The sequence below is a fragment of the Felis catus genome, chromosome D2 (genome assembly GCF_018350175.1).
Source record: "Felis catus isolate Fca126 chromosome D2, F.catus_Fca126_mat1.0, whole genome shotgun sequence".
Classification (NCBI taxonomy): Eukaryota; Metazoa; Chordata; class Mammalia; order Carnivora; family Felidae; genus Felis; species Felis catus.
Genome location: NC_058378.1, coordinates 85060311 through 85072952, shown reverse-complemented (window position 1 = coordinate 85072952; position 12642 = coordinate 85060311). Strand labels below are relative to the sequence as shown.

The 12642-nt window shown below is 49.8% G+C and overlaps 1 protein-coding gene across 2 annotated transcripts in view; it reads left to right on the top strand.

Moving 5' to 3' along the window:
* Positions 1-12642, top strand: part of CD2H10orf143 (chromosome D2 C10orf143 homolog) — a 66586-nt gene that overhangs the window by 38012 nt on the left and 15932 nt on the right. The window contains exon 4 of one of the 2 annotated variants that reach the window (XM_045040857.1): positions 8028-8579. The exons of the other annotated variant lie outside the window; for it this stretch is intronic. Within the exon in view, the coding sequence (XP_044896792.1) occupies positions 8028-8057 (30 nt within the window). The 3' untranslated portion in view covers positions 8058-8579. Of the gene's footprint in view, positions 1-8027; positions 8580-12642 lie in introns of those variants that run through there. 2 annotated transcript variants of the gene reach the window in all.

Sequence of the window (12642 nt, the reverse complement as noted above, 5' to 3'; positions counted from 1 at the left end):
GGTCAGACAGTCGGCACTGAGGATGCCTGAACAGTTGTCAGAACAATACAAATGACACCCATAGATCTATGGCTGGGGTGAGGGGGGCGTTGGGGACACATCAGGAATTATAACGAGAATACAAACCCCCAAGACTCCGAAATAGAAAAGAACTTGAAATTTGCCGTAAGACTGATTGTTTTAAACTTAAAAATGATTAAAGAGGAAATAGAGCCATAATCAAAGATGAGTAGAGTGTGAAACGAGAATTGGAAGGTTGAAAAAACTAACCTAAAAGTGAGTGACTTGGCCACTGAAGTTAGATGTAGTTAAAGACAGAATCCGTGAACTAGCTTTGTCTGGAGAGGTCATCCAAAGCACCTCACGAGCTTATAAAGAGACAGAAAGTATAGAAGGTGTGATGCAGAGTCTGAGGAAAGAATGGAAACCCCATCAGGAAATCCAGAAGGAAGGAGTTTAGAGAAGAGGAGGAAAAAATAATGAAATGACCCGACTTGAAAAGATTCATGGCTTTTGGAAAGATAGTAGCTGAGAATTTTCCAGAATTAAAGGAAAGACATGTGTAGCCAGACAGTCTTGAAGCAAAAGAACAAGGTGACGAAGGTCACCTGTCAGATGTCAAGATCCATTACAGAGTGAGAAGGGTTAAGACGGTGCTGGCCCAGGGATAGAGAAATAGACCAGTGAGATAAAAGGGAGAGCGTTAAACTTGCATATACGGCAACTGCCAACAGTGTAGAGACTCAACGGCAAGTCAGGCGGGAAGGACAAGGTCTCTCAACTGTGCTAACATACGTGGCCATCTACATGAGGAAAGGTAAGAGCAGATCTCTGCCTCACAGAAATCAATCCTGGGAGGTGGGGGGGAAGGTTAAAGACCCTAAATGTCCACACAGAATTGTACAATCTAACAAACTCACAGGGGAAGGATTGGTATATTTGGCTATGAACATAAGCTACGTCGCATGCCAAAATCCCTCCACACTGTTGAAGAAGATCCCATAAAGCAGGGAAGACATTTGTGACATACCAAACAGAGAGTCGCAGATAAATGGACAAAGTGTATGAATTGGCAATTGAGAGAAGAGGAAACCCAATTAGCCAGTAAACATAAACAGATGTTAAGCCTTGCTAGTAATTAAGGGTATCAAATTTAAGCATCAAATTGGCAGATAATAACAACGATAATAGCAAACCTCAGAAGTGTGAAGGGAATGGGACGTCCATTCCGCTAGTCCTCCTCACCTGACTTCGGTCCTACCTCCTTACCCTTTCCCCTGGCTTAGATGGGAAGGTTTCCCAAACTTGATCCCTGTCGAGATGATCGGTAGGAGACTGATCAGGAAAGTTGTTCCGAGTCACTCATTAGAAGCCGACGACAGAAGTGAGGGCGGGGTGTGGGGTGAAAGGCTCTGCCCACCTCATTCGAGGCCGTGCACGTTGACACAGTGAAAGGGAGAGCAGATCCCTGCTAGGGAGGGTGGTGGGCATTCCCTGTGACCCAGAAGATTCTTCCCTGGGAGGAATGCACACAAGGTAATTGTAGTTGCATTGTTTGCCAAGCAAACAGCCAGAAACCCGACTGTCCTGTGGGACAGTGGGTAGGTGAGTTTGGGTATATGAATTTGACAAAGTATCACAGTAAAAATGGATGAACTTAAGGAAACTACAGAAGGATGTGTGTAGAATGATGCCATTTAGATACAATTTTAAACTTGTAAAACATTGATATTAACTGAAAGAAGACATTCCTGAGAATGAGAAACTTCAGGTTCAGGATGACGAGTTCGTTTCTCCTTAGGGAGTGAGGGCTCAGGATGTACAGGGTGTTCAAGTTGTGTCTGTCATGCCCTGTCTCCCAAGCCATGTGGTGCTTCGTGACGGTGGGTCTGTTTGTGTCTATACCTTTCTTGTGTTCCTGAAATCATGGTGGGTAGGCCTTGCGCATGACCTGTCAGCACATCTCTCATGGAGCTGTTAGGAGGCAGGGAGGGGTCATGCTTTGGCCACAGACCTCTCGTTGGTGAAAACAGACACCAGGAGACTTTGGAATAGTGTTTTTGACACGCTCAGAGGACAGGTCCTTTGTGGACATGTGGGCTGGCTGTACTAAGCACGAGGCTAGGATGGCCAGCGCAGCGGGGATGGCAGAAGAGACAATGTAAACAGACCAGTAACAGTGAAACAAATTGGGAAAGTTAGCAGAAAGCTACCATCGCAGATGGCTTCTTAGGGTAAAAAAGTCCTACTTGAAGTAACAGAAGCATGAGTTAACATTAGAAAACCTGCATTGATCAGAGGAGAGAAACCAACGATCATCCAAATCTAAATAAATGCAGGCTCCAGATCCCACTGATGGGAAGAACTCAGCAAACCAGAACTAGAAGTGTTTATCCTGGGAAGGTTTAGGGTTCGTCACACTGGGTGGAAGCATTTCCGTTGATGAAGAGGGAAACACAAGTTTGCTGCTGTCGCTCGCTCCCTGACTACCCAGGGAGGGGTAATGCTTCCATTTTGGACACCGTGAGATGGGAGAAAAGAAGCAATGGTGTAACAGTTGGAAAGGAAAAGATAAGTTTTTATTTCAGATGATACAATTACCCACATAGGAGATCCAAGAGAAGTCACAGATAAAGTGCTAAAACTGATATTCATCGCACTTGTTGGATAGAAGATGAACACTCAAACAGGATAGATGAATGGATAGAGAAACTATAGACACACTCCATGGAATGTTACCCAGCCATAAAAAAGAATGAACTTCTGCCATTTGCAACAACGTGGATAAACCTCGGGGGTGTTACGCTGAGTGGGGTAAGTCAGAAAGAGACATACCGTGCAGTCCCACTACCGCGTCGGATCTTTTATTTAAAAACAAAAGCAGCTAATACATACTGAGAACAGGCTGGTGGATGCCCAGGGTAGGGAGTTGGAGAAATGGGTGAAAGGGATCAAAAGGTGAAATGGAAACAAAAATTTTAAGAGACAGCAACAGCAGCAGCAGCAGCAGGTAAGTGGATTCTTTAAAGTCCTCAGACTCCTCACAAGGCAGCCTGCTTGAGATCGCAGCATCCCCTCGAGGTGCCAGATGCCCCTTCCCTAGAGCCCATGCCTGTGAGCTTGAGAGAAAACAATTTTATGATGATAGCCCGATTTTGGAGAGTCTGTCCTTGGTGCCTGCTTTTGAAGTCCATGAAAGCTGTGTGTACAGTTTTGTTTTTAGCTTTAAACTCAAGGCTTTTCCTAGAATGTACCTTCCTCCACATTCCCTATTTTTTTTAATGTTTATTTTATTATTTTTGAGAGCGAGAGAGACAGAGTGTGAGCGGGGGAGGGGCAGAGAGAGAGGGAGACACAGAATCAAAAGCAGCTCCAGGCTCCGAGCTGTCAGTCCAGAGCCCGACAGGGGCTTGAACTCAGAAACAGTGAGATCATGACCTGAGCTGAAGTCGGACACCTAGCCACCCAAGCCACCCAGGCGCCCCCCTCCATATTCCCTATTTGTAAAATATGGTCTGTCTCGAGCAGCAACGTTCCTCTGTGTTCCCCTCAGCCCCGTTCCCCATGGACGTGAGCACCGCGAGTCTCCTTGCTCGGGCAGGTGGAGCAGCCTCTGCCTGTTCAGTCTCCGTCTTCTTTTCCCCAGCAGGAGCCCCTGACTCAGCCTCGGAAGGGGGAGGAGGTTGTGGGACGCCACCCCAACTTCAGTTCTGCCCACATGTCCTTTCCCCCTGGTCTAAGTGCCCTGCTTCCCAAACTTGATCCTGTCACAGACAATCGGTGGGGAGGATTATGAACCGTTTGCCCATTACTGTTCTGAGTTGATCATTAGAAGCTGTTGCTGAGTACTGCTGAGTACTACTGAGTACTGCTGAGTGCTGAGCTCTGTTCCTATTGCCCACTCCCGCCCCCTGCAAGGGTCTTCACTGGGTAGGCCGGGGCGCGTTCCAGTGCCTGAGAGCTCTGGAAAAGCTGGAGCAGAGGCAGAACGTGATTTCAGGAATCGGGGCTTCTTTGACTTCACGTGGGCCCTGCTGTCCTCTACGACTCAGACTCATACTGGCACTTTAACTTCATAAGGAGGTGGAAAGTTCAAATACAGCATTCCTGAATTTCTCAGCAGTTCGTGCTGGGACCTGGTGGGATGAGGGAGAGCTCACTCCTGGGCGTGCCCCTCCCTGCTGCTCAGTGCAGGCTCTGTCCTGCATGACACAGGGCCCGGGGCACACTGGAAGGGCACGTCCAGGTTCCACCCTCATCCCCTCCCACTTCACCATACCCCTCTCCAGCAAACAAGGGTGCTGTAGTGTGATAGTGCTGTGGTCTGTCCTCAGCAGAATGTACCTGCAGAAAAGGCAGATGCAGGCCCAGGAAATAGGCTCTGGAAGCAGAGCAGGGGTGGGAACATCCCGTTGGCCCCGTGGATTCCTTACCCCATGGAGAGGTACAGCCAGGATGGGCTGGGGGAGTTCCTCTGGAACATGAGGCCCAAGGTGGTGGGTACACTGTTAAGGGAGCTTGGGTGGAGGGAGAGAGAGAGAAACTCTTAGCAGTAATAATTAGGAAACAAATCACAATCACACCCGTATTATTTCTTCTGGATGTGAGAAGCAGCAAGCCTTTGGATGACTAGAAGGACAGAACAAGAACTTCTTAAAGAGTAAAATCTGTTCCACACTCTGAGGAGACGATGAAGTGCATTAAAAGGCAAGTTAGCACTTTAAGAAACGATTTAGGCTTCCTAAAGTCTGGATTTGACTTACTGTCCAATATCCTTTAAATTCAACCTGAAGGATGCCCTTCAGTATTTCTTGTAGGGTAGGTCTAGCTGCAACAGACTTTCTCTGTTTATCCAGAGATATTTACATAGCCCATTCATTTCTGGAGGATAGTTTGGCTGGATATAGAATTCTTGATTGACGGTCTTTTAGCACTTTGAATACACACTGTCACTGCCTTCTGACTTCTGTATTTCTGATGAGAAGTCAGCTGTTAACTTTCTGAAGGGTCCCTCTCCCTCTCTGCCTTCAGGAGGATTTGAGTTTTGACAGTGTTATTCTGCTGTGTTCAAGTCTGGACATCTTTGGGTCTGAGGCCCTCCCAATATTAGAAACGAATAAAAGCTCTCTTCTAAAACATCTCTCTCTTGGTGGAAATACATTGGAGTTGTATTTTATCAAAAGTGGTATATTCCCCGTTTCTTATAAGATTACTTTTTAAGCCCAGTCAGGCCATAAGGTGTGGTCAGTCAGCATGAGACTCACAGGTAAGGCATAACACCCTCTTCCTGCCTGTCATGTTGGAGACTCAGCGCCCAGATCTCCCCTGTCAGCCACAGGGTGTTGCAGAGTCAGAGGACTAGGACCTTGCTTCTAGATTGGTGATAGGACAGGCTCCTTTTTGGGTGTACCTGTGGCTCTATGCTCCAAGAGGGACATTGACCAAGTGGAACGAATTGAGGAGAGGGAATGGAACGACGCAGGAACTCCGAGCATTGGCGAAAGGCTTAAAGGAGCAGTTTCTGTGTTTAAGATTCTGGACTTGGTTGGGCGCCTGGGTGGCTCAGTCAGGTTGGGCATCCGACTTCAGCTCAGGTCACGATGTCGCAGTCCATGAGTTCGAGCCCCGCGTCGGGCTCTGGGCTGATGGCTCAGAGCCTGGAGCGTGCTTCCGATTCTGTGTCTCCCTCTCTCTCTGCCCCTCCCCCATTCATGCTCTGTCTCTCTCTGTCTCAAAAATAAATAAACGTTAAAAAAAATTTTAAGATTCTGGACTCGGCCTTCATATTGACATGGCTCCGTCTGTCTCATTGTCCCGAGTCTTGTCCATTCTGCCTCCAACACATCTTCAGATAACCCCATCCAGTGGAAAGGGGGCGGCTGGGGGCTGGATGGAGACCTCTCAGCAAAACATTTTTTAAAAAAAAATTTGGTATTTGGGCTACATGGTGGTGGTGCTATTGGCAGCAGTAATGATGATATGATGATGATGATGATGATGATGAATTAAAGAGCCTGATCTAGTCCCCTCCCCCCAGGATGTCCCTCCCTCAAGAGAGGCCCCATCTTCCCTGGAGTCTTGCCTCCTGGCCCTGTCCACTGCACTCCCTCTCCCAGAGCATCTCAGAGTGAGCTTCCCAAGCTCTGTGTGACCCCATCTCTGCCACTTCCTGTGCCTGGGGCAGTGCTTCCTCGCCCAGGCTCCTGCTGCTGAGGGACTCAGGACAAGAGCTTCCTGGCCAGAGAAGTTGGGGAAGTGCTATGTCCTTTCCCCACCTTTTGGAGAGTTGATGGGTAGTAGGTGATTAAAGAGCCCAAGAACCACAGTAAAGACTCTTGTTTAAATGTCCTTTTATAAAGGGATGCTTGTTACACATGCAGTGCAGAGGCTATTTTGGGAAACAGAGGCCTGTTGAATAAATTCAACACCTATAAATTTCACAATCTGGGCACAGCATGGCATTCCAGATAGATCCCCTGTCCCTGCCTGTGTGTGCTGTGAACCCTAGCTTCAGTCATCACAGATGACTTCCCTGGTTCTGGGACATTCTTTTTTATTTTTTTTATTTTTAATTTTTTTTTTAAAGTTTAGTTTTGAGAGAGAGAGAGAGAGAGGGAGAGCGAGCACGAGCGGGGGAAGGGCAGAGAAAGAGGGAGACACAGAATCCGAAGCAGGCTCCAGGCTCTGAGCTGTCAGCACAGAGCCTCACGAGGGCTTGAACTCATGGACTGCAAGATCATGATCTGAGCTGAAGTCAGATGCTTAACCAACTGTGCCACCCAGGCACTCCTGGTTCTGGAATATTCTTATCTGTTCTCACTGCCAGTGAGCCCTTTCACCTTGTAAGATTGTGTTCTGCCTTCTTGGTCCACTAAAATACCTGTCCTGTGTAAAGCCTTTGCTGACTGCTCCTTGGGTAGAATCTGAGATCTCCAGAGCATCTTATTCCAATCTGCCGGGATGATCCATCCTTGTGAAACATGCTCACAAGCCTGGGTGCCGCTTCCCCTGCCGTGTGCCAGTCCCAGGTCTTTCGTGTTGGGTCCCTGTGGCTCAGGGCAATACCTACCTTCGAGGAGATGGACACCATCGTGGACCAGACCGCTTTGTCCCCTCCACTGCCCGGCCCAGCCCACCCTTCCTGGCCTCCACAAGCCCAGGGAGCCACTGGCATCGTGATGTGGTCTTGGAGAGCAGGGCTCCCCTGCCAGCTGCTGTCATTGGGCCACGGATCCCCACTACTCTCTGCTGGGATGGTGACCAACTGGGACGAAGGTTTCTAGACTCTGGAACAAGACCTCTCACTTCACGGTGGCACAGTGTCGGGCCACCTGTCTGCCCCTAGCCATCTGGTCCTTCCCAGTTATTTCTGCGGGCAAAGGCGAGGAGGCCTCAGGTGGGATGGGCAGAAGCCCTGGACTGTTACCAACTGGGGTTACTTCCCCTGACAGGAACCACTACAGCTTCTCTGTGTTGGGTTCCTATTCAGTATTTAGTCAACGTCGTTTGAAAAAATTCTATTTCACGGGATGCCTGCTTGGCTCAGTCAGTTGAGCGTCCAACTCTTGACTTCGGCTCAGGTCATGATCTCACAGTATAGGAGCTCGAGCCCCGCGTCGGGCTCTGTGCTGCTGACAGTGTGGAGCCTGCCGTGAATCCTCTGTCTCCCTCTCTCTCTGCCCCTCCCCTGCTCGCACTCTATTGCTCTCTCTCAAATAAATAAACATAAAAAAATAATTCTATTTTATGAATATATAAGTTATATTTTCAGTCTCTTTGTTTTCCTTCATAGCATGTAGGAAAGAAGAAAAATGTTTATTTGCGAATATTCTATGTAACAGGCACCGTAGGAAGTGCTCTAAATATGTTTTATTATATGTTCTGGATACTCTGTAAATGTAGATTCACCTCAGAAATAAAACATTCGTACAAGTGTGTGCCCTGTCGTTCTAAACGCAGTGCTTTGTGTCAGTGGACAGACAACCGCAGCAAATTACTTCCCACGGTGTACTTTTGTGTCATCGTAGGGACATCTTAGCCACACGGAGAACTATTAGAAGGTGCAAGCGGGAAGGCTCCGGTCTGGGTTCCAGCCATCCACGTGCCGGCGAGTGTCGTGTCCTGGACGGACGTGGGCGCCCACCTGTTCACGCTGCAGCCCGTTGTCCTCTCGCTCGGGTGACCCCCGTGTCCACCACGCCAGAGCCAGGAGGACCCCGTCCCCTCAGAGGAGCCTTCCGACCGTTGTTACCTGCCACAGCCTCCTTTCAGATGTATCGTTTGCATCATGTCAAAGTTAAAAAAAGATCCGGTGTCAGATTCCCTATGAGGTTTGAGGGCCCAGTGGCTCATGGAGCTTCGTCCGGGCTCTTCCGTCAGGCTTTCCAGTTGTTTTGTGGGTGTGTCCAGGGCTGCTTGTGCTCTTTTTTAACTAAAAGACTTATTTTTATATTTAAAATACTCTATAATCTTAACCTGGATTTTACTAAATGCTGGTATCCAATCTGTTCCATGTAATTCCCCAACCGAAGTTGTCAGGCACAGGGCTTCCTTTATATTAAAGTGAAATTTCTTATTTCTCTCGGGTTTTCAATGCATCGTCGGGGTGTGCAGACTGGCGTCATTTTCCCTGGGTCTGAGGGCTTCCTGACACGTCCTCGTACTTAGTAGGCAAGGTCCTCTCGAAACTACTGGGTTATAGGACGACTCTGGCTCTTTGCCTTCCCAAAGCCCAAGCGGGACGGCGTCCCTGCACCCTCCGTTTTCATCAGTCACCCCCCGGCCGTGTTCTGTGCCGGTGCCCGCCCCAGCACTGACATTCGAAAGAGCCGGTCCGCAGTCCCGTGTGTGGTCGTGGAGGGACTTGGTGTTGCACGGAAGGGCAGAAGACTGGGCGTTGGGAGGAGACGAGGCCAGTACCCGTGGTGACGTGGCTTACCCAGAACCTCAGGCGCACCGCTGTGTCACGGGGAAGAGATGGGACTGTTCTGCCCCCGGCGGCTTGGAGGTCACCAGTCATTCAGCCCTGGGTCAGGCCACGTACCTGGCCTGAGACGAGACCGCAGTCCTCACCAGCCAGCCAGGGCTGAGAGCCGTGAGGCTGAGATTCGTGGCCTTAGAATACGTGCTTCTGAGGACCTTTCTCGCACTCCTCTCTTCAGAGTGAGACGCGTCTGAGCTCCCAGGGAAACAGTGGGAGTTCTGGAGTTCTTTGTTCACCTTTCTGGTGGGTGAGCTTGACCTTCCCCCAGATTCACGGGGACAGGAGGTGGCCACTTAGTTACTCGTTGTTTTGGCAATTACCCGTCGCCCACACATCACCCCAGCTCTTGACGTGAACCGAAAGCTTTTCCTGTGGACGCTAAGCCCCGGGCATCCTCCTGCCTGGTGGAAAGCCGCTCCGTTCAGAGCCAGACACACTGGGTGCAGGTTCCCCGTCCCCCATGGCGTCTGGCCTCATGAGCCAGTCAGCAGCGTCCTGGAGCCTCGTCCTCCCCGTCCCTCTGTGGGGGGTGGCGGGAACATGAAGCACGGGCGTGCACAGACGGCCGTGGTGACCTCACGGTGTCCTTCCTTGTGCCCCACCGCACAGCCCTCCGACCCCAGAGAGGCCCCCTCCTCTGGAAAAGCAGAAGGGCACGAGAGCGCAGAGTGGCAGTGCGAACGACAGAGGCCGGGGTGATGCCGACCCGCAGTTTTGTCACGAGTCCCTGTAGACCTGAGACGGCGGAGGGAGTGCTCACCGCGGAAAAGCCTGTCGGCAGGGCGCTTGGGAGGGGTGGTTTCAGTGCATCCTCCCCATTCACGTCCCAGAGTAGAACGCTGTGGGGCCCCAGGCTTCCAGAGCCATCTTGGTCCCCATCCCCGGACCCGCCCTAGCCCAGCCTCCCCCGACCGGCCACCGCACTCCAACCTGGCCTCTGGCCTCCCCCTCGGCTCTGAGCGGGCCCCTGCCCCTGCCCGGTCCCCTCGTTTGGGGCCCTGCAGCTTGTGAAGTGTCCAAGTAGGGCTTTGCTTCTTATTGGCCGCTGCATGACTACAGAAGTAATGCGTGTTCATCGTACAAGGTGGGCAGCGAAGACAGGAGCCCAGAAACCACTCACCCAGGTGGCCGCTGTCGGCCTGCCGGACGCGGGCTTCCCTTCACGGCTCACCGTGTGCTGCGTGGGGGCCGCGTCCCGATCCCTGCAGGAACACGTCCTCGTGAAGGTAACAGGGTACTCCATCCTGGAAGGCACAGGCCGTCGTCGGGACAGCTCGGGCACGATGTGCCCGTTTTGTTGGGAGAGGTTGTTTTTAAAGCCTGTAGGTAAGTGTGGGGAGGTCTTTTTAATGTTTGCAAAATGAAGTCTGGGCCAGGATGTGCGGCTTGACGGGCCCGGGGCACGGCCGCTCGGCCTGCTGGAAGAGCTCCCGGTGCCACCTGCACCCCACCGTGGCCACGCCCCCCCTCCCCCCCCCCCCCCCCCCGCCAGCCCCCTCTGGCGGCCCGGCCAGACCCCGCTGGTGGCTCCCTGCCTGGTCACCACCCCCTGGCCAGCCCCCGCTGGCTGCCCCCCGTCAAGTCAGCACTGCAGGTACTGAAGCACATTAGCTAATAGGCAACACCCGCACAGATCCCACTAAAGCTGGTTTTGACACCCCGTGACGAGCATGAAATGTGGCTATCCCTGTAGACTGCTTCGTCTTTGTTTGCCTGTCAGGGTGGCGGTGGGGGCAGGCAGAGGTTCCCTTACATCCCGAGGAAGCAGGCTGGGCCTGTATGTATGTGCATTCCCATTAGATACATTGTCAGTGTATCCCTTAATCACTGTCATTGTTTCTATTTTGTGTGGGGACAAAAATACCTCTTATCGTCTCACAAAATAAGTTTATAGTGGCTTCTAAACCAACAGATTATACAACTTTCAGAAAATTCAAAAGCAAGGGAAATGGTTAACAGAGTAGCATCATTTGAAATGTCTTGCCTCCTTTTAAAATATGGTTTAATTATAAATTTCTTTCTAAAACATTTAAAATTATACATCAATTTCATACTTACTACAGAAGAAAACTAATGTTATAGATAAAATGAAATACAAATATAAAAGTCTCCCAGAACCCCATCATTCCCATACCATGACTGATGTTAGCATTTCTATGACTATCCTTGTAAAACCTTTGCTCCATAAGCATACACTCCCACAGACGCGTCCTTTGATGTTAACGTCACGTCCGTCTTTTCACGTCAGTAAATGTGTCCTGGGTCATGTCCTTAAATGTCTGCACAATGTCCCATTGGGTGGATAATGCCACAGTGCCTTTGTCCGGTCCCTCTGTACTGCCTGTGTAAGTTCATTCATTTATTCATTTACTCATTTATCTACTTGCTATCACAAAAATTGCCGGATAACCATTCTCACACATTTTTATAAGGTTTCCCATTTGTGTTCATAAGAGAACATTCTATAAGTTGAATCGGTGAGTCAGAGGGTACATTCTGGTTTTGTGCCCTCTAGCAGGTTGGTCCCAAGAGCCTACTTCCTTCTCTTTGACCGATACTGGGCAGAGCCTACTCTGTTTTTGAACTCAGGACATTATGCACACACCCAGAAGTCGGCAGAAGAAACAGTACAAGGGACATCCTCAGCCCTCCGTGCCCAGCAGAGGTCAGCCCCCAGCCTGCTCTGCCTGCCCGCCCCTTCCCCACACACTGACTGGAAGCAGGTCCCAGGTATCCATTCACCTGTAATAGTTTCCGTACAGCCTTCCCAGAGATGTTTAAAAGCAGAGCCACACTATGATGGTTCCTCCTCAAACAGATTATGAAATCTCTAGTCTCTGGTTACATTTCTGCATGCTTTATCAATTTCATAAACGTTTGTTTCTATTTTGTCTGTTTTTTTACGGCTTGTCTGAGTTGGGATCCAAATAAGGTCCACATGTCCGGCCGGTTGATGAGTTCTGTTTTTTCTGATCGAGGGTCTCCCTTCCTTTGTTCCCCCTTGGACTGTATTTTCAAGAAGCTGGTTTGTTTGTAGAGCTTGTGCTGAGATTTTGCTAATTGTGAGTCATGTTTTTACTTGCTCCTCTGACCTCTGTATCTCCTGCAAGTTGGTAGATGATCCCCAGGCTTGATCAGATATGAGTGGGGGAGGGATAGAGAGCGAGAGAGAGAGAAGGAGACACAGAATCTGGAGCTTAATCCAGGCTCTGAGCTGTCAGCACAGAGCCCGACTCAGGGCTCAAACCCACAAACTGCAAGATCACGACCTGAGCCAAAGTCAGACGCTTAACCGACTGAGCCACTCAGGCACCCCAGAATTTCTTTTTTGATCCTTGCCTTTCTGGTCTTTGTCCTGCTTTCCATTTAGTGGCCATGTGCCACTTACTTTGTGAACTTTCCATCTTTGCCCATATTTCTACTGGGACCCATGTCTTATTTATTTTTAAGAATTCTTCATATACTAAGGCTAGTAGGTCTGTTTTTCTCTCATACATTACAAGTACTTTTCCCACTTTATAATTTTTCAGCTTCTTTTCACTGATGTTTATGGTACCATTTGCTACATGGAAGACTTAATGGTCGTATCTGTCAGCCTCTTTTTCTCTGGTTTCTAGCCCGAGAGTCATTCAAGTGAGGCCTTCATTTCTCCCAAATTC